Raw genomic sequence first — 22,625 nt, 5'->3', positions numbered from 1 at the left:
TAAGAGGAGAAGAGACGCAAAGATGCAGACATACAAGGCAAGACGGCTGTGCTAAGATGAAGAAGGGCACAGGAGATAGGCTGTCACAAGCCAGGCATGCCTGGGGCTTCCAGAAGCTAGAGGCTTCAGATGAAGCACCGCCCTGCCAAAGCCTTGATTTTGGACCACTGGCTTCTAGGACTGTGAGACAATAACGTTCTGTTGTTTTAAGCCGCCCAGTGTGAGGTGCTCTTGGAAACTAATGCAGAGGTTCAAATAAAAGCAAAAGGAGCTTAGAACCTTGGAGCGGAGTGTAGGGAGAAATAACTATCGTTACAACAAGACAGAATTAAATAAACGCTGACTATCAGTGACAGGCTACAAGTCACAGATGAAACAGACACAAAGGGAGAACTTAAGGCCTCCTCAGCTGTGCTTTGAGTCATGCAGTAGGTTGAATGGCGGCCCCAACAAAGACAGGTCCACGTGGCAACTCCTGCAACCTGTGGAATGTGAGCTTATCTTGGAAAAGAGTCTGCAGATATATTTAAGTTGAGCATCTTGAGATGAGATCATCCCAGATTATGTGGGTGGGCCTCAAATCCAATAACAAGTGTGCTGACCCAAGAGGGGAGCTATGGGTGGGGGGAGGCCACAGGAGCAGAGACTGCCCTGACTCAGCCCTAAGCCACAGAACACCCAGAGCCACGAGCATCTTGGAAAAGGTAAGGAAGGGGTCCCTCCACCCCCAGAGAGTGGGAGGGAGCACTGCTCTGCAGGCACCTTGACTTTGGACTTAGTAGAGCCTCCAGAACCGCAAGAGAATTCTATTGTTTTCAAGCCACTGGTTTGTGGTGATTTGTTAAGGCAGCCACAGGAAGCCCATGCAAATGGTGAGTAGGTTCAATCAAGGCACAGACAGCAGCAGGGCAGGGTTAAGGAGGGTGAGTGTACAGGGCATTCTGAGAGAGGGGCTCTGGGCTGCTGGGGTGGGGGGTAGAGCACATGGGGACCGCAATACAGAAACTCCGCAGCACCTCACACAATGCTCAGAAATCCACCTGGGCCACATAGCCCCCCATGCCAGCCCCAAAAGTTTCCTAATCTCTCCAGTTAACAGCCCTCAGACTGAATGGCCCATTTTCTCTCCCTTTCTCTACACAATCTTCACTTCTTAATAAGATTAAACACACAAACCATGAGCAGGAGGAGGGAGGGTACATCTAAGTGCTCCCAGCCCAGGGGGCCACAGTGGGACCCCTGGGGGGACAGGCAGGAACACCTCTCCCCTCCAAGAGGGCCACCTCTGACTGTAGTGCTTCCCGGTGAAACAAAAAAAGGGCGGTTTTCCAACTTTTGGGAGAAAGGTAAAGCAATTAAAACCACATTATTTCCAACCACGTACCTCATATTCTTCTGCAAACCCACAGTTGGAGTCCGCTTGTTGTTTCTTAAAGTAGGCCTCAAAATTCTCCACTTTGATTAATTTGGATCTACAAAAACAGAACAACTTATTAGGACTTTTTTTTACCTTCAACAAAGTTCATGCTCAAAATAGGAAAATATAAGTTATTAAAAAATTAAAGCAACCACTCACTTTTTAGGTCTTCATCACAGAAAGAGAAAGAAAAAAATAAGCAATTAGAAACACTGACTCAATCATGACTCAAGAAATGATAGTAAACATCTTCCCAAAAGAACAAAAACTATACTATAAACACTGGAGGGAAGGTCAATATAATGTTATTTACAAGATACTAAAATGTAAACCAGAAAATCTCCCTTCCTGACCCTCTCATGCAACTGATTGGCTTTGTAACTTTGAAAAAGGTCTTCTCCTACATATTGATAACCCACTTATTTTCTTAAAAATCACAAAACATATATTTATTGGCAGAATATGGAAGTAAGGTTTTACTTGCCACAATAGAACAAGGCAAGGAAGCTACTAGTTTCAGGAGACTAATAAACATAGATTCCTTGAAAACAAAGCTACAAGAACTTCTGGATGATCATGACCAAATGTGTCAATCAGAAAAAACGACAGCAAGTTCCATCAAAAATTCTTAAGATTGTCACTGAACAGATTGGGGTATTAAATGTCTTAAAATAAAGCTCATAACTCCAGAGACTTACTTAATTTGAGAGAAGGATACTTCATTATTCTTTGCATCTTTCCTGTTTTAAAAGAAACAAAGACCCATTACACCAAAGAAGGATAATCCTGTGCTTTTTCCCCTTTCATGTATCTGTAAAATGTCTTTTTTTATATATATGACACTAAATCCTGTTCCCTTATACTAACGTTGGTGGCCTAGGCAGCAAACACTGGTTTGTGAAGTAACTCTCTTTTTTATGATCCAAAAGTATAGAAGAATTTTGCTCAGGCAACTGTTAGAAATATCCTTGGCTATGGGGCACCGGGGTGGCTGAGTTGGTTAGGCACCTGCCTTTGGCTCAGGTCATGATCCCAGAGTCCTGAGATTGAGCCCTGCATCGTGCTCCTTGCTCAATGGGGAGCCTGTTTCTCCCTCTCCCTCTGCTTCTGCCTGCTGCCCCCATTTGTGATCTCTGTCAAATAAATAAATAAAATCTTAAAAAAAAAAAAAGATAAGAAATAACTCTGGGTAAATATAAATTGGCAGCATGCTCCTTTTGTAAAGCCAGAGTCACTTTTTCATACTGTTTTTTGATAAACCATTCTGATAAGTTAATGGAATAAGCCAGAAAATATCTCCACTATGGGTACGATGGTGGGGCACCTGGTCATCTCCTGCATGGCTGGCTAAACCCCACATTGGTGTTTAAAAAAAAAAAAAACACCTTCTGGAGGGCAATTTGTCAGTATGTATCAAAATTGAAAACATGCATCATACCCACTGAGCCAGCAACTGTCCACTTTGGAATTTAGCCTAAGGAAATAGTCATGAATGCGCCCAAAGATTTAGGGACAGATTAAGTAACTGTAGCAAAAAAAAAAAAAAAAAAAAAAAAACTGCAAACATCAGAAAAATTGGTTGAATAATTTCCATACAGTTGAAGGCTCTCTATCCACTTAAACTGAAGAAGATTTGAAGCTGTCCACAATGTCTTAAATAATAAAGCAGATTAGAAAATAATACGCATAGTATGATTCCATTTGTGTGTGTCTGTATATTCACGTGTGAGTTTCACAATCATATCAATGTTAAATGTAGTTTTGTGCAGGTGCCATGATTATGAAGTATCCAGTTTCTTTGTTCTTCTTTTCAGTATTTTCTTTTTTGCCACAAGCATGTATAACTTTTACTTCAACGAGAAACAAGAAAGCTATTTTGACCCATCCCTCACACACAAAAAATTTTAATCTGCCTGTCAACCCAACAGGGCAAGGTGGTGGCCGAAGAATCTGGCATAGTTGCTTTAAACTCAGAGCCAGGATGAAATTCCCCACCTGACAGCACCTGCTAAGCATGAATGAATCGCAGTTGATACAAAGGCTTCCCAGCACACAGTCAGACAGGAGAGTGAATGATGGAGTGCAAACATCAGGTTCATCTCCATACTTCCTACACTCAGCTTGTGTGTCCTTGCAATGGGGCTTTCAAGACCTGCCTCCTAGAGCCCATGAATATGAGAACTGATGGAAACACAAATCCGGGCACACAGTAAGTGCTCAAAATAGTTGCTATTTTTACTGTTTAACCATGTGCTGTTTCTGTAATGCTCCTTGGTGTCACATCACAGATTATTGTAGACATCACAATGGACCTCCCTAACTTCCAGTCAGACAGAGCAGATGTTCAAACTAGCTAACTCTAAAATGAAATCTCTTAGCACCACAAAACTGATTCATGAACCCCAAGACACAGTTCAGAAGGAGCCCTACACAGCACCGTGTGCCAGGGCCTGACGCCCTAGGGTGCTGAGAGGAAGTGGGACTGGCCAGTGAAGAGTGTGGGTGATGGGGGGACTTGGGGACCCATGACAGGAGTCCTTCTGATTGTGTAAATGTCTGAAAGTTTCCATAGTAAAAAGCCCCCTTAAAACAGGAGGATATTATCATTCAAATAAACAACAGTTGCCTTTTCTTTCTCCAGAAGATGAAGCCTCCCACAGCCACAATGACCAGGGCACCAAAGATGCATCCAAAAACTGCTCCACAGATGACACCTGAGAAAAGTCCAAATGAGAGGCACTTCAGAAGATGTTCACAAACTAATAATACAACATATACGTTCATTAATTGAATTTAAATAAAATTAAATTAGATATTTTTCCAAAAAAGGATGCTCACAAACAACCGGCCCAGAGTCCTCAAATCAAAGAGAGAGAGAAAGAGAGAGAGAGAGCGTGTGCATGTGCGTGTGTGTGTGTGTTAAATACCTTTGGACATATAATTAATCTAGGCATTTGGCAGCCAGGTTCCCCAGCCCCAGCCCACCACTAACAGGTTAGCTTTGAGAAAGTTGCCACTCCCCCTTCCTTGGGTTCCTCAACTGCAAACCTAGGGAACTGGGCTGTCTATGATTTTTGAGTTGTTCTTACTGCTGACATGTTTCTTCGAATGAAATTGCATGTACCAGCCCAACATATAAAATAGAGAACCAAGCAGAAATGTTCTTGTGGCAATAGGGTGGGAGCAGGGAGGGTCTCAAGACTGGCCCTGCGTGGTGGAACAACCACTGTTTAAAATCCACTAGACACAATGTCCCCCGTGGTTCCTGTCGCTTCTGACCCTTCTGACACTAATGCCCACACAGGAGCACAAGTACCTACAGCATTGTGCTCAAGTGACATAAAACCCACTTGTTTATTGGGGAAGGGGGTGCGAACTCCCTGAACTCTGCTTCTGGGGCTTCTTTCCTGAAGCCAACAGCTATCAAGTGTAAAAACCAGACACACTAACAAACCAGTTGATCCCTTTGTATATGCCCCCTCCCTGGGCCTTCACAGCCCTGCCTCGGGCCAGAGACAAAGGGATCCACTGGTTTGTTAGTGCGCCATCCAGCTCCTCTTACAGAAATGAGGCTCCTAGCCTCGGTGTCCATTGAAAGATGAATGGATAAAGAAGATGTGGTTTATGTATACAGTGGAATATTACTCAGCCATTAGAAACAACAAATACCCACCATTTGCTTCAACGTGGATGGAACTGGAGGGTATTATCCTGAGTGAAGTAAGTCAATCGGAGAAGGACAAACAGTGTATGTTCTCATTCATTTGGGGAATATAAATAATAGTGAAAGGGAATATAAGGGAAGGGAGAAGAAATGTGTGGGAAATATGAGAAAGGGAGACAGAACATAAAGACTCCTAACTCTGGGAAATGAACTAGGGGTGGTGGAAGGGGAGGAGGGTGGGGGGTGGGGGTGAATGGGTGATGGGTACTGAGGGGGACACTTAACATGGATGAGCACTGGGTGTTATTCTGTATGTTGGTAAATTGAACACCAATAAAAAAATTAATTTATTAAAAAAAAAAAAAGAAATGAGGCTCCTAAATCACTTCAGTCTGTGTGATAAAGGAGAGGAGCACTTGACAAGGAGTCTGGGACCAGAGTGTCAGGCCTGCCTCTAAGCAAGTCACTGTTCCCTCTCTGGGCCTTCACAGCCTCATTTCTATGAGAGGAGCTGGACGAGACCATTTCTGTGACTCCCTATGACCTTAACGTTCAAAGGTTCTACGCACTAAAGGTCAAACAGTGTGCCTGGCATGCACATTGAGAAGCAAGGACTAAACCGTGTTTGCAGAGTGGAAGTGCAGCGTGGGGGGCGGGGGAGGGGGGTTGGGGTCCTCCTCGGAGGAAGCAGAGGTGGGTCCTGATGGCCATGTGACATCTCAGCTTCTGAGAGGAGAGACCAGCCAAAGGAGGCGGGTGGACTCCCGGCCTTCTGTGGACACCGGAAGCAAAAACCCCACTGAAATGTTAACGGCACTGCTGTGCTTTTGTCTACCTGGATCCTGGGGCAAGTAAACCGCGTCGGAATAGGGACTGAAGGACACGTAGCTCTCAGCGCCATCTATGAGGCCCTTGCTCTGAGGGCTAAAGGTGATGTTGGTGAAGCCGGCCACACAAGCCCTGCGGGAGGACAAGGAGGAAAGAGCTGAGACGTGGCCACCGCCCCCGGCGTGCAGAGCGGTGCGCGCGCAGGGCTCAGCCCCAGAGGCAGGAACCCCATAGGCATTACCGATAGGAGCCCAGGGGTTCCAGCTTCCCGTTGTAATAACCGTGCGTGTTTGACTCGTTCCCAACATCGATTTCGTATTTCGAGACTTTAGCCAAGCCCTGAGGATGTCTCTTCCCTTCTGTTGTTATGAGGTATGTCACGTACGTCTCCGAGGCCCCCTTTTTGAAATCCTCATACGTGTATCTCAAAACATCTGGGGATGGGTGACCAGCTAAGAGAGGCACATAGAAAGAAAGGCATAAATAAGCAAGTGATGGCAGAGATTTCAGTTTCGCATGCATCTAAACAATGACGTTGACACTGGGCGGTAATGATCACAGATCTCTGTGCCAGGCTTGGCTTAGATGAAGTTCTGCGGGCTTTGCGTGCATAACCTCTACGTACAAAACCATCGTCACAGACAACAGTCTCACCACGTTAGGTTTACTACCCCCATCTTACAGGTGGGAAGATGAAGGCACAGAAAGCTAAAAGGGCCTGGGCCTGAGGCCACACGGTGCACACGGTCAGGCTGACTTCTGACCCAGACCATCGGCTTGGAGCGCACAGTCTCACCCACCACAGGCTGGCAGTGGTCACTCCCGGTCACTATGAGATACCACCTCCTTCATTTGGCGAGGCCTAAGCGTGGATTTTGCTGAAAACCTCACAATGAAAGGACTTGAAACAGACCCAAAACAGAATGACAGAGAGGAGGAGAGAGATAGAGACAGATGGAGAGATCTCAGTATCAGTTGTTGAAACTCTGCCAGAAGTGTATGACACTAGCGAATTCCTTGCCTTCTAGGATGCTCACAGCCCTTACAAGATGCTTGATCCCTCCGTCCCCGAGGAGGGGAGGACAGTACCACGGGCTGAGAGCATGGCAGAGGCAGCACTGCCTTGTTCCCATTTAAAGAATGCACAAAAACAACAAAACTTGGCCATGAAAACCCGGCTTATGCAAAGCACCCACATACGGCTAACAAAGACACCCTCGAATCATGCCCTTCTTCCCACCAAAGAATGTAACGGAGCCCTGTCAGGGACAAGGGGCATGTGAGCCACCTCCTCTCTCAGCTGTGAGGATGCTTTTTGCAAGTTCCCATCACAAACGCAAATCACTTCCTGTTTTCCTTGAAGAGAAAGCTACCCTTTGAATATGGTGTGTTTGTGAGAGAGAGAGAAAGGAAAGAGAGAGAGAGAAAGTTGATTAAGATGAACATTCCATCACTTAAAAGACCCTGTATTGTAAAAGAGAAGAAAAACCTAGGTCAGAGGTCGTCGGCAAGGTATGCTTCACAAGCTAAAACCAGTGGAAGTGGACTGCCCATTCTGACAAATAATGTTTTACTAGAACAGCCACGCTCATTCTTCATGCACCGTCTGTGCCTGCTTTCACCCCTCGGCGCCAGAGTCGGGCAGCTGTGAGAGACTGCATGGCCTGCAAAACTTAAACTATTTGCTATCCAGCTCCTTATAGACAGTCTGTCAACCCTGACGGAGATCATCGGGCAAATAGCTCGCCCACCCGCTTGTGAGGGCCACAGTGTGGCTACAGTGCAAAAACAGACATGTATTTGTATCTCCAATGTGACTCAGTGGGCACAGGAATGCCCCCCCCCATCATGACATGTATCATGGGCTGTGGAACCTGTAACTGACCCCTCCTTACCATTCCCAGTGGTGAGAATGAGCGCATAGGCTTTGATGGGTCCATGGCTGGCTTCAAACCCACTGAACTCAACCTTTACTGAATTGTGACTGATGGACGTAATATTCGGGGATCCATCTGGAGAAGGGGGGTCTGAAACAGAGCAAAATGAAACATGATCACCCACCACTTAAATAAAACCAAAGAAGATACAAAATTATTAAGGAGAAATTTGCTGCAGTGCCCTGACTCTGGAGCGATGGGCTGGGCTCATGCAGAACACATGCAGAGCAAGAGTCAGGGAAGGGAAGTGGGGGGTAGAGATGGCAGGTTCCGCAGCTCACAACAGCACCTTCAGCATGCCCAGCCACACACCCAGGATAGGATCCCCACAGCCTTGGTGGCTAAAGACAAACTGCCTTTCCTATCTTCTCCCAGCCTCTTCTGACCCAGAGGACTGGGGTAGAAGGAGATCAAGAGAGAGCCTGTGTGGCTGGATCTCTAAGTGAGGAGCCATTGGCAGCTCTCTGCCCACCATGGGGTACAGTATCCAATGCCCTGGTCAGCTAAAAACAGTATGGGAGGGACCTAGAGGGGAGGAAGGCTGACATGCAAAGATTACACTTTCTCCTCAGACCTGGCTATGTTTCTGGTCCACATTCTTCAAAGTAAAGTCCTCTTTTTGCTAAGGTTGGTTTAAAACGCCACCTTGAGAAACCCAACCGACCCTCTTCCCAGAAACCAGAAAAACCGACACAGGAACATTCCATGCGACCTTCATGATGACATGCCTCCCTTTCCTAACTGAGCTTCTTTCTTTTTTTTTTAAGATTTTATTTATTTATTCATGAGAGACACAGAGAGAGGCTGAGACACAGGCAGAGGGAGAAGCAGGCTCCCTAGGGGAAGCCTGATGCAGAACTCGATCCCAGGACCCTGGGATCACAACCTGAGCTGAAGACAGACCCTCAACCACTGAGCCACCTAGAGGACCCCTGAGCTGAGCTTCTAAAGTCACCCTCCAAATGAACACAAAAGGAAGAAAATGCTGAATTAAAGATGATCACACACGCACACACTTCACCTAAGTTTGTCTCTCACAGTGTGTTTTCATTATTATATTTAAGATTAAGGGAGACAGAGAAAACCGAACAAAAACACCACAACGTGGCTCCCATACTTGCACCGCCCAGCACGGCAGCCACTGGCCACACAGAGCTTTTGAGCTCTTCAAACACGACTGGCCCAAATTCAGAGGCACTGTACACTTGAAACGTAGACTGGATTCCATGTAATACAAACTACATGTTGAAACGATAATATTTTTCATATACTGAGTTAAAGAAAACATGATTTAAATCAATGTCAGCTCTTCCTTTTGACTTTTTTTAATGCAGCTCCTAGAAAATGTTAAATTCTGCAGGAGACTCGCAATATTTTGTCCTGGGCAGCAGAGCTTTGAACCAGGCTTCGGCAGCCTCACATGTAGCTGAGAGCAGTGACCACTTGAGGGCACTATCCCCATATCTAACCATCACCTGCTGAGCCGGCTTCCTAACTCAGGCTCCCTGGATTCCCCTCCGAGCCTGGCCTTTCAGCTGCCCAGACAGGTGAGACTGTCAGTAACTTGCTAGCTCATCCTCCTGCAGGACTGGCAATCCTTTCCCTCTCTCTCTGCTTATCTGAATCCTACGCTCCAGGGATCCTGTCTGCCCTACTCACCAGTGGCCCTGACACCCGGCAAACAGCAACTAACAAATAATAGTTCTCTTTTTTTTTTAATATTTTATTTATTTATTTATGATAGTCACACACACAGAGAGAGAGAGAGAGAGAGAGGCAGAGACACAGGCAGAGGGAGAAGCAGGCTCCATGCACCGGGAGCCCGATGTGGGACTCGATCCCGGGTCTCCAGGATCGCCCCGTGGGCCAAAGGCAGACGCTCAACCACTGAACCATCCAGGTGCCCCTATTTCTCCCTTTTATAACTAAGAAAAACAAGGCTCATAGAGGTTAAGTAGCTTTTCTGGGCTCACATAGCTTGTAAAAGGCAGAACTTAGACTCAAACCCTGGTCTGCCTATCTAAATCCAAGGCACTAAAAATCAACCAATCAATCCAAGGCACTGTCCACAGAACTCCTCAACCGCTTTTCAAGTCAGTGTCCCTGCAGTAAAAGACCTTTCTCTCTTACTATTACAACCACGGATTCTTTGGAAAATTTCCAGAAACAGTCTGATACCCTAAAGGAAATATATCCAGAGGTCAAAAAGCACAAAGCTAAACCAACCCACCAGGCTGATCTAAGACATGATGTTGGCAAAGACACGGCAAGGGAAAGACAATACAAAAGAAGCAAAGATATAAGAAACAACTTTTTTCCAAGTCCAAAAAATAAGAACGATGAGTGTAAAAGTTTGACTACTGGGATCCCCTGGGCAGTGAGTGAACCCCATTCCTCAAAAAATAGCTAGGGAGTTTGTCAAAATGGATCACAGGGAATATGAATCTTCACCGTATATGTGAATTAAAATAAAAGTACTGTTTAAGTGTGATGGTAATAGCAATGTGGTTATGTCTGAATGAAAGGGGAAAAGAGCCTCTATCTTAGAGGAATACTTCTTGAAACATTTATAAATTAGAGTGTAGAATGACCAGGGCTGGTCTCAAAGTAATCCAATCAGGGAGGAGGGAATAAATGAAAGAAGACTGGTCAAACTCTGATAAATATCCATCTGGGTGATGGTGGATATGTGGGTTTCTTTAGGCTTTCTTCTACTTTTGTGTATATTTAAATATTTCTATGAAAATGCTTTTTAAAGCAAAATGCAAGACAGGAACTTATTACTTAAAAGAAAAACACCGCAATGAATTATTTTGTAAAGCAAAGGAAACCTTTGGAATATAAAACCTGAGTCCCTCTTATTCTTCTTTTTAAGACTAGATTTCTATAGAATTACCTATACCAACAAAAATAAATATTTTAGCAGAAATTTCAAAAGAAATACAGATTTCTGGGCCACACTTGTAGACCCACTGGGTCGGCATGCTCCGGGGGTAAGCACAATGCCACTAGGAAGCCCACCTGTAATGCCAGTGAGGCAGGTGTTTTGGGTGGGAGATGCCATCTTGTTGCAGGAAGAGGCAGTGGTGATGCTGATGTTGTAGGAGGTAGAAAAATTCAAATACGTGACTTCCGTCCTGTACTCCGTGCTGTTCTCTGAGGAGCAGCTCTCCAGTTGCGTCACATTTTTCCAAGCTCCTCTGCTAATCTCCAGCTGGAAGCCTGTGTTGGTGCCGAGAGGGCAGACCCACTTGAGAATCAAGATTGGCTCTTTGGGGACCATTTCACAGTGGAAGGAGGTTACTGGAAAAGGATCTGCAAAGCAAGCACAGCACATCGTGAGGGACTGGGACTTAGGCCTTTGTGAACACTGGCACTCAGCGAGCAGCAGAATCCTGTCTCATCTGTAATGAGGAGAGAGCCATGTGGCAGGGTAAAAGAGGCAGAGGCTGACCTTGAATCAGGACTTACTGAACTGTGTGACCTTGGGTCAGCCACCCAACCGAGCCTCAGCTGCAGGACTGTATGGCGATTAAATGAAACAATGACTATGAGTCACTACGCTGGAAGAGAACAGGGTTCTGCGAGAGCTAGCTGTAGCCCAACAGGATGGTGGCAGCAACTTCTTCACCCATGTCATCTCATCTTGGTGCCCCTCTGACAATCCCTCCGGAAGAGGTAGGCTTAATACCATCCCAAGTTGCTGAAGAATCAGCTGAGGCTTTGAGAGGTTATTTAAGTTGCTAAAGATGACATGGCTGGTAAGCAACAAAAACTGGGCCCCAGGTTTTCTAAATCCAAGTCCAGGGTTTTTTATATAGATATAACATGCTGAAATAGTCATTGGTAAATGGAATCAGTTTCTTCATCTTTAAAATGGGGCGTCAGGGGCACCTGGCTGGCCAGTCTGTTAAGTTTCTGACTCTTGATTTGGGCTCCGGTCATGGTCATGGGGTCCTGAAGAAATATACTGAGGGAGAGTATTATCATGACTTCAATGCTACAGTATTTTATGTCAGGAAAAGCACTAACAAATCACTTGGTGCAGCTCCCATATTCTCCACCTGAGGCCTGGAAAAGTAATCTACCCAATGCACACCTACCTCCACAGCTCCTTTTCTAGCCACCCCTAGTCATAAATGCTCATATGTATGAGCTTGCTACAGACTGAAGTATAGCTAAGATAAGTATCAGCAATGGAAGCCACCCAAATCCCAAAGTTCTGTGTCTAGACCAGGTGGATGGAGCCCAAGTTAGCAGAGGTGACTCAGAGCTGCCAGGATTTTAGATGCTCCATGTGAAAGATCAGAGGTCATCATGGTTCCAGCTCCTACACTACCACCAGGGAGGCTGATCCAATGAGAACCCTCCACTTCCAAATCAGCCCAAACACACTTGAGTAGCTTGGTCTAAGGAAGAGAAGATGTAGGTACAAAGAGGGGAGAGAATAGGTGGTACACAGGTGCCAAGGTGACCCAACCAGATCTGTGAGCTGAAGTACTCACAACCACTGGTATAATATTCCCTGGGGTCCTTTCTGAAAGCTCCCTCAGTTAAAAACGGGGCTACCCTTCCCTTTTTTTTTTTAACCCTTCCCTTTATAGCATTACTTACACTAAGAGAGAAGGATCAAAACGGGTAAAAAGGCTGAGCATCCATTTTAATAATATCCTTTCAACCTTCTTCAGTGGGGAAGCCAAACTATGAACCACAAGCTTGCATGACATCCATTTCCTGGCCCATTACCTCTCAGGCCTTACCATCTACCCATCATCCCCTTGTTGCATTAGTCCATTCCTGCCATCCTGGCCTCCTGCTCTTCCTTCAACAGGTAGGCATACTCCAGCCTCAGGACCTTTGCACTGGCTGTTTCTCTGCTTATAGTGCTCTATGCCCTGATGGTCATATGGCTGGCTCTTTCACTTCCTTCAGGTCTTTGCTCAATAACCTTTTCACTGGGGGCACCCTAGATACACATCTCATCTCCCCCTTCCTTATTCTTTTTCCTTTCCCTACCAGTAACCATCATCTTGTTTATTATATGTCTTCCCCACCAGAATAAAAATTCCAGGAAGGCAGAGACTTGTGGGTGTCACTTAACAGTGCCTGGCATATAGTCAGTGTTCAATAAATATTTGTTGAATGAATAAATGATAAGAACAAAAAGAAAGCACTAACGAGCTAATAGGATATCTCAAAGAGCTCAGTGTCTATTTCTGTCCCCGACACAGAACATTATAAAGTCTGTGGAGGACACACCTGCCAGGTCAGCACCAAACAGAAAAGAGCCCAGAAGGCACCTGCGGCTACTCACCTGTACAGAATGACTGCCAGCTGGGTGTCAGGGACATGGTGGTATTCCCTACTTGGCTGTAGATCTCCACTGTGTATGCCGAGCCAGGGCTTAACTCAGTGATGATAACAGAGGTGACGCCAACATATGTGACAAGTTGTGTTGCATTGCTGGAATTTCCATCCTTTGCAATAAAGAGGTGGTAGGTGTACCTGGGAGAAGCTTCATCAAAGTTCTGCCAAGTTAAGTTCGCCGCTGTGATGTTGGTAATTATTTCAATGTTGGATACATTACTGGGTCCTTAGGGTTTTTTTTGTTGTTGTTGTTGTTTGTTTTTTTAAAAAAAAAAAAAAGGCATGGATTAGCCTTGATTTCCAGGACCATTTTATTTACTGCCTCTAAAAACAGCCTGGCTCCTCTTGGGACAGAATAAATCAAGCTAACATTTGCTGACTCAAAAGACAGAAGGCTTCCCAAAAAGACCTTCAGAAAATAATTATATAAATTGAATCTCAAAGAAAAATTCTTTTTTAAAACTTTTCAGTTTATCTAAAATATATTTTCCAGGCCTAATTTCCTATCTGTTTTGGAAACCTGATTAACAAAAGAGAAAAACAGACTAAAAAGATAACACAAACTACCACATCTACCATAGAGTTAGATCAAAAATGTTAGCAAGACCCCTCCCTGATGGCTGCGTGCAAAGCTCGTCGCTTGAGCAGTATCTCTAATGCCAACGTGACAAAGTGACCCTCCTCTAGTCTGCATTCCCAAGGAATGAATGGAACAGTTACACTGTCCATGCTTATCAGATCGTTTTCTGCTTCTAAAGACAATTCCATATTCACGTGGCTCAGCATCAATGCTGGGAACAACAGAACCTTTGCTGAGACTGATGTTTTCTGCTTAAGCAGCTTCACATTCTACCTGGAGCCCAGAAACACAGTGGTCCCTTATCCCCCTGTTTAGCCAGGGCTGACCTCCCACCTTTCAGGAGGGAGTCAGAAAGAACACCCCTCAGCAGGGTGTCCTAAGAGGCTTACGTGTATACTGTGCCCTGGAGCTGGATTTCCCCTTGATGTGGTTCACTTCTGGAAAGACTGTGATGTTATATAAGGTGCCTGGAACCAAGTCCCTGAGAGTGATCTCGTTCTGATAACTGTTTGTCTGGTTGGAGCCATACTCGGACTGTATGTCTAAGAAGTAGGTGTACTCAGAAGCATTGTCTGTACTCTTCCATTCCAACTGCATTTCCGTTGTGGTGACTTTGAGCACATGGATGTCCAAGACTGCACTGGGGTCTGGTTAAAAAAAAGAAGTCTGTCAAAGACCATCATAATGCCCAGCTTTATTTCGAAGTATCAAGAGAACTGTTCTTTTGCCATCAAAGTCTGAAATGCGTCCACGAAAGGTAAGCTCCAAAACCAGTGAGAATCACACACACTCATTTCTTTCAAGAACTTCGGCTCTTCCGTAACACAGATGAACTTACCAATTTATCCTGTTGGTTCTCTGGGCTTTTGTTTTTGTCATAACAACGCCCCCTTCGGGGGGTCTTCTGGAATGAAAAATCATGTTCAGATTCCTGATCCAAGTGCTAATGACCAGATGGATTCAGTTTGTGAAAATTCATCAAACTACGCACTTAGGATGTATGTATTTTTTAGTATATATACTCAATACATACCAAGGTACATATCACGATAAATAGGTTTTTACTTTTTAATCATTTCTTCAAAAGCAAACATCTTCCTGTAACATAGTCAGGCATACTGAAGAGAACAAATGAACTGGGAGAGTTGCCATTTGCTAGGTTGTGAGTATTTGAGGCCAGGGTGAAGAAGCGAAAACACTTATCCTGTCCACCCTCAGAGCTGATGAGGTCAGAAGAGAAATCTCCCTCAGGAACACTCTGGGTACCTTGTTCCACCCACCTCACCTCTACACACTGAACCGGATGTAATAGGAACACACAGATCAAGGTTCAGAAATAACTACCTAAATGGGTCCTCTTCTAGGACCTTCTAGGTCCTCTTCTAGTTATTTAGAAATAACTACCTAAATGGGGCCTCTTCTCTGCCCTTGTTTTCAAAACACTTCTCTCTTCACCTGGGAACAAAGGTCACCTCTAATGGGAGGAATTGAGTGGCTGAGGGGACAAAAGAGGGGAATATTTTCAGTGTAAAACCTTCTGCATTTTTTTATTATTTTGTACCACGTGCATGTACTACCTCTTCCAAAATTTATTTTTTATAAGTGGGTTCTCCTTCAAGGGAGGTAGCTTTGAGAGGCTTCTTTCTCTACCACCAGCCAGATTCCTGATGTTAAAGGGATTCGACAGACAAAAGACCATAAGAGAAAGCCACTATCTATAAAGGTAAAAGAACTTACAAATAATCTAAATATTCCATAAAAAAAGAAGGGCTTTGGGCAGCCCAGGTGGCTCAGCGGTTTAGCGCCACCTTCAGCCCAGGGCGTGATCCTGGAGACCCAAGATGGAGTCCCACGTCGGGCTCCCTGCATGGAGCCTGCTTCTCCCTCTGCCTGTGTCTCTGCCCTCTCCCTCTCTCTCTCTCTCTGTCTCTCATGAATAAATAAAATAAAAAATCTTAAAAAAAAAAAAAAGAAGAAAGAAGAAAGAAGAAAGAAGAAGAGCTTTGTAAACTGTGATCTGGCTACCTAATGAAACATTCTGCTGCCACTAAAAACATGAAGATCATACTTACAATGGAAGGGAAGCTAGAGCCCACACTGAGTCAAAAAAAAAATCATACAAAATACAATGGTTTGTATAATAATTACTGATGTACACAAAACCTATATTATGGACACAGATGTGAAAGCAATTCAGCTGGGTTAGAAGAGTGGAGTTATTTTTTAATCCCTTACTTTTGATGGTGATAAAATACACATAATATTCATCATTTTAACCATTTGTAAATGTACAACGCAGTGGCATTAAACACATTCATGCCACATACATACAAACATACAATGTTGTGTAACCAGCACCATCATCCATACCCAAAAGATTTCATCACCCACCTCTAACATACACTCTGTTCCCATTAAACAGCAACATCCCCCCCCACCCCCCGGTAACCTCTATTCTACATTCATCTCTATGAACTTGCCTATTCCAAGAACCTTTTGTGAATGGAAACCTAATATTTGTCCTTCTGTGTCTGGCTTCTTTCATGTAGCATAATGTTTTGGAGGCTCATCCATGTTGCAGCAGCTAGCAGAATTTCATTCCTTTTTATGGCTGAATAATATTCTTTTGTGTGGCTATATCATATTTTGTCTATCCACTGCTCTGTTGATGAACACTTAATTGCTTCCACCTCTTAGCTATCATGAATCATGCTACTATGAACACCGGTATACAATAACCATGTGAAGTCCTTAGTTTAATTCTTCTGGATACAAACACATGCAGACACACACACACACACACACACACACACACACAGGATTGGGATTGCTGGGTCATACAGTATTTGGTTTCTTCAAAATTTCCTTTAATGCTGTTATATCAATTTTAATAATAACAGAAGTTGTTCAATAATACAATGGTAATCCCCTAAGAGACTTATTACAACTCTTCTTGATTTCCATTCAGTGAAACTCAGTTATGGGCGACAGTGCAAGAGATGCCTTCTCCTCAAGGAACAGTCCTAAATTACTTTGCAGCTGTACCACGTCAAAGTGTCAGTCCACACTGTCACTAAGACCTCACTCTTCAAAGCCAGACAGAAGCCAGTTCACTACCTTGTCACTCTGGGCCAGTTATTAAGCTCACAGACCTCCCATTTCCTACTCTGGAAAATAGGTCAACAGTACCTACCTCATGAAGTTGTGATAAAAATTAAAAAATAAAGGATGAGAGCCCAGCACTTTATCAACCCCCAATATATTAAACTATTGTTATACTTAGTTCTGGTGACTGGCAAGTCACACAATATCAAGGGTCCCCCACCATGGTGATCCTCATTATTAGCAAATTCTCAAAAGAAGGAAAGAAATATATGTTGACATTAAGAGCCCATATCAACAGTCTAATACAAAATTCACACTTGAAAAGGAATTATTATATTTAATCTGAGGAATACACATTTGCAGTTCCTTATTTTGAAAGTAGAACTTCCAAGTAACTATCAATATCTTAACCCATTAAAAAAAAAAAATCTTAACCCAACCAACAGAGTTAAAGAAACCTATACAAGGAAAATCTCAAAAGCCCACCTGATTTCATGTGTGGCTAAAGGAACTAGTCTCATTTCTTTATTCTTCCCTCTGTATAAAAGATTTCAATTCTCTTACGATCAAAGAACAGTGCATGTTTTCCAAACTTTCCCCCAAAAAAATTATTTCAAATTTTAAAAACAATAGTAATGAACATTAAGTTTTTTCATAAGATACCTTCATCAATATCATTTAACCTTAAAGAACAATGTTGTTTATGAAAGACTGTAAATAATCTACTTATTCAACAATAGAGGAGTACTTAAATAATTTACAATACATCCAGATCAATGGTTCTTAAACTTTGAGTCTCAGGACTCCTTCACCTATTAAAAGAGAATTTTTTTTTATGCAGGCTATGTTTATATTTACTATACTAGAAATAAAAATGATATTTTTAAAACGAAAGAATACACCAGCATACGTTCCATTAGCCATCAGAGTGGTGATGTCATCCCTTGTCACATAGCATCTGGAGAACTCCATCATACAGTCACCATGAAAGAATAAAAGTGAAGAAGCCAAATAACATTTTAGCAGCATTATGATAATAATAATGCCTTGTTGACCCCTTGAAAAAAACTAGGGAATTCTCAAGGATCCCTGGGTCATACTTTGAACAATGATTTATCTCAGGGGTCAAGTAAGTTTTTCTTTAAGGGCCACAGAATTAATATTTTAAGCTTTGTGGGCCATATATTTTCTGTTGCAACTACTCATTTCTAGCACAAAAGAAGTTGTAGACCATATGTAAATATATAAGCATGGTTGTGTTCCAATAAGACTTTATTCACAAAAATAGGCAGTGGGCCAGATTTGGCCCATGGGCCATTATTATCTGTCGACCTTTGATTTGTCTAAATGCCAGGCAGGTATTAAAATTATCCTGTAGAAATATTTGTGTTGAAAGGGAAAAATATCCACAATAAGCTGCTAAGTAGAAAAAAGCAGATTATAAAACCACATCAACAGGATGACCTCAATGTTTGTAAGAGAAAAAATATATATATAATGGGTGACTGGGTGGCTCAGTCGGTTGAACGTCTACTTTAGGCTTGGGTCATGATCCTGGAGTGCGGGGTTGACCCCTGCATTGGGCTCCCTGCTCAGCAAAGAGTCTGCTTCTCCCCTTCCCTCTGCTCCTCCTGCCTCTTCTCCACCGCTTGTGCTCTCTCTCCTCTCACTCACTCTCTCTCTCTCTCAGATAAATAAAATCTTTAAAAATACACACACACCCCTGTATATATCTTAAAATTGTAAAATCATAAAAGTTATCAGTAATTATTTCATATACCAAGAACATACCAAAAGTTATCAGTGATTATTTCTAGTGGATAGTTTACCATGTCATTTTCTTCTTTTTGCTTGTCTGTGTATATTATAAAATGAATATGCATTACTATCATTATATTTTTTTTAAATATTTTTCTGAGATAAAAGGAAAGGCAGTATTTGGAAAACTTGACATTTTAAGTTACACTGACTTCAAGAAACCGTTTTGCAGAAAACAGCCTATTTTCTTACCAGTGCTATGCCAAACTGTTTGGGAATCCCCTTGAGTCCCATTTGGTCCTTGCGGAAATATTTCAAAACTATACTCAGTCCCAGGGGTTAGGCCATCAATGATGATACTTTGGTAGGTGGTTGTGTTCTCCTGAATTCTTTCCGTTCCATTCTTCGAGGTAAATATCTTAAAGATACCTGAGTCATTGCTGCTCCAAGCTAAGCCAATAGCCCTTGTGCTAACACTCGTCACTCGAAAGTCAGAAACTGGATGAGGGGCTGAGGAAAAAAAGTAAACAACTAGATTAGGAACCTATTTCTCCAGAAGACAAGAATGACTGAACTTCATAAAAGTATTTACGCTGAGATTAAATGAACACTTGGGACACCTGACCTGTCTTTTTCTCTTCCTTGTATTATCATTTCCAACACAAGCCCTTCAGAAACTGGTTTTTCTGCCCACTGAGAAAACACTTGGCTATAAGAGCATAGAAACTGCACATTTCTTGGTTGTACAAAGTCATTCACTAGAAATGAAAGAATCTCTGCTTAGGGACATGCAGCAGAGGCTCCTGACATGGGACAATACTGATCTCTACCCCACTCTGTCTTTAATTGCTCAGAACAGATTTTTAGCTGTGTATATGGCCATCAGAAAGAAAGACTACATTTCCCAGCATCCCCTGCTGCTAGATGACTTCTAGGAAAGTGTGGAGCAGTACCTTCTGTCCCTCCTCCTCCTTGTCACTGGAATAGACATGCAACACCCGGAGCTCAGGCTGCCTAGCTCTAGAACCAACATTGTGGCTGTGGTGGTGCCTGTGGCTTTCCGATCCTGAACTACAGCTGAGAACATACATCCCCGGAGCTCTGTAACCAAGGTGCACCCTTAAGGTGGGAGTCATTCCTGGGTCTCAGCCTAAAGCCTGCTCCCCAGCTGTTACAACTTGAATTGTGTCCCCTCGAAATTCCTATGTTGAAGTACTAACCCTCAGTACCACAAAATATGAGGTACATTTGGAGATACGGTCTTTAAACAGGTGATCAAAGTAAAATGAGGTCATTAGAGTGGACCCTAATCCAGTATAACCGGTGTCCTTATAAAAAGAAATTAGGACACAGACATGTGTAGACCAAAGGACAACCATGTGAAGACACAAGGAGAAGGTAGCCAAGGAGAGCGGCCTCAGAGGAAACCCCACATGTGTCATCTTGATCTCAGACTTCTTGCCTCCAGAACTGTGAAAAATAAATTTCTGTTGCTTTCCGGTCTGTGGCACTTTGTCATGGCAGCCCCAGCAAAATAATACACCAGCCCTCACAGTAATTCTATAAGCCCCCACTTCCCAGGATTAAACTCCTTTTGGCTTAAAAAAGCTCATAGTTTCTGTGTCCTGCAGGGGAGCCTGGCTAACACTCTACCATCCCATCCTGCCTGGCGTTGTGCTTCTTTTACAATGAAAATGTTTTGTTTAAGCCATGTATACTTGGGAAGTTTTCTGTTACTCACCACCAAACCTAATCCTGACTAATAAACAGCTTAACAATAACCCACAACCCTCGGACCAACTTAAAGGGATTAAACAGTAAAAAATGTAAAAGGTGGAGAAGTGAAAACAAATTCCATTTACCCCCAAAGGGGTAAGACATCTGTAAAAATGCCTACAGTGTGGGGGCGCCTGGATGGCTCCATTGGTTAAGTGTCCAACTCTTGATTTTGGTTCAGGTCATGATCTCAGGGTCATGAGATCGAGCCCCATGTTGGGCTCCATGCTGGGCATAGAGCCTGCTTAAGATTCTCTGTCTCCCCCTCTCTTTCTGCCTACTGCTCTGCCCTCCACCTCACTGTCTCTCTCTTAAAAAAACAAAAACCAACAAACCAAAAAAATCAACTAAGATGTGCTTCCCAAGAAGCAACACACACCTAAAAGAAAGCATTCTGCCAAACGAACCCTGGGTCCAGAGCCAGGCACAAGTCTCTGATCTGCCACTTGCAGGCTAGCTCTATAGCCCTGGGCAAATCATTCAGCTGGGCTGCAGCTTTCTTATCTGTAACACAGGGATCCTAAAGCCCCTTACATGGTACAACGCTGATACTATTATACTATATACTGCTGGTATACCATTATTGTTTTAATTATTGGACCTTCTTGGATACAGAAAGCTTTTTATTTGCTGCCTATCATCTTATCTTTAAGGCATAGTTAAGAAGAAAAAAAAAAAAAAACGATGATATATATCTGTGCCCTGCTCCATTATAATGTTACTCTCTAAAAGACAAAGGAACATGAATATCCAGGCTCTTTTTGTCTCCGTGCACTGATTTGCCTCCACTACACTAGAATGGTCATGACAAGCCCAGCCTAGAGTCAAGAGTGCCCAACCATCTAACCCCATCTCTGCCATTTAACAGGTGTGACACCTGCCTCCCAGCACCTCTCTCATGGCTTCCTCATCCATAAAATAAGGTCAACAACAACCATGTCACAGATCTGTGAACATCACATGAGACAATGCTCAGCACATGGGGAGGTCAATCAATGATCCCTGTTATTACAGCATACATCCTGAAGAAGGTGAGAGTCTCTGTGGGCTCATACACTGAGCTGTGCTTCTCCTGAGGCAGGAACAGAGCTTTGTTTCATACCAGGGCCTCGCACATAGCAGGCAGGTGAGAAAGTTTAGCAAAGCAATGAGTGAACTCACGGGTGTACACTTGGTGAAAACCCGGCAGGCCCTCAGAAACGTTGGCAAGGAAAGGACGCACTGTGATGTTGTATAAAGTACTCGAGTTGAGCAAAGTGATAAAGACCCATTTCGTATTGACACTGAGGTTGAAGGAACCAGTCTCCCCAGCAACTTGGATCTCGTAGCTATAGAGAGAGGATGACTCATTATCATTGATTTTCCAGGTGAGGTTCATGCTCGTCGCAGTGATGTTCACAACTTCAATATCAGTAACTTGACTGGCAACTGTGAAGACACAAGAGGAGTTAACAGTAACCAGTATGGCCAAGCCAGAGAGAGAGAGAAAGAGAAAGAAAGAAACCATCATCAGGGCATGGCATCTACAGTAAGAAATAATCTCAGCGATTGTGCCTTCCTATTCTGCACCATTTACCCACAACCACAATATACACAAATGTATGGGGGTCCCAGCAAATGTCAGGTGTCATCATCAGTGCAAAACAACGCAGCCGATTGCAACTGCATAGTCAGTCTTTGTTCTTCTTATGAGTTTACTCTTAGAGCTATGACAGGCTCCTCAAACAATAACATGGACTCGACTCATGCGTGCCCAGGTACCGGGATGACCCAGAAACCCTCTCAAGCATCCATCCATCCAGTATGAACTATACTCTACAGGATCTATGAAAGATCACATGCTTTGGCATGAAGCAGGTCTGGGTTCCGAGATTAGCTCTGCATTAATGGCCAGGTAGATCTTAGAAAAATCCCTTGAGCTCAGTTTCCTCATCTGTAAAATTGGGGTAACACTCCTAATCTCAAGATAACACAGAGCTCTGGTTATTTGCCACTTGCTCACCGCATGTTCCCAATCCATCCTCCATCCTTCTCCTGCCTGCTCTGTGCCCAGGGAGGCTGACTTCTACACACTGCACCCCTGGGGCATCCTGCCAGATGGCGTGGGATAGGGTTCCACCTGCAGGCCTGCAAGCAGGCTACCGGGAGGCAGAGAAGAAAGCCATCCAAGTCTTCTTCCCCTTGCCTCTGCTC

At 43.7% G+C, this 22,625-nt stretch overlaps 1 protein-coding gene across 1 annotated transcript in view; it reads right to left on the bottom strand.

The window, feature by feature from the left end:
• The window catches only part of PTPRJ (protein tyrosine phosphatase receptor type J), a 161,791-nt gene that overhangs the window by 18,749 nt on the left and 120,417 nt on the right, over nucleotides 1-22,625 (bottom strand). The window contains 11 exon segments of the mRNA XM_072758962.1: nucleotides 1,385-1,472; nucleotides 2,116-2,157; nucleotides 4,044-4,131; nucleotides 5,917-6,041; nucleotides 6,151-6,361; nucleotides 7,805-7,936; nucleotides 10,868-11,161; nucleotides 13,161-13,439; nucleotides 14,183-14,440; nucleotides 18,909-19,166; nucleotides 21,594-21,860. Coding sequence (XP_072615063.1) covers nucleotides 1,385-1,472; nucleotides 2,116-2,157; nucleotides 4,044-4,131; nucleotides 5,917-6,041; nucleotides 6,151-6,361; nucleotides 7,805-7,936; nucleotides 10,868-11,161; nucleotides 13,161-13,439; nucleotides 14,183-14,440; nucleotides 18,909-19,166; nucleotides 21,594-21,860 — 2,042 coding nt within the window.

This window comes from Vulpes vulpes, chromosome 5 (assembly GCF_048418805.1).
Source record: "Vulpes vulpes isolate BD-2025 chromosome 5, VulVul3, whole genome shotgun sequence".
In the NCBI taxonomy this organism is placed as follows: Eukaryota; Metazoa; Chordata; class Mammalia; order Carnivora; family Canidae; genus Vulpes; species Vulpes vulpes.
The sequence above is the reverse complement of the archived record's forward strand: the minus strand, read 5'-3'. Positions and strand labels throughout refer to the sequence as shown.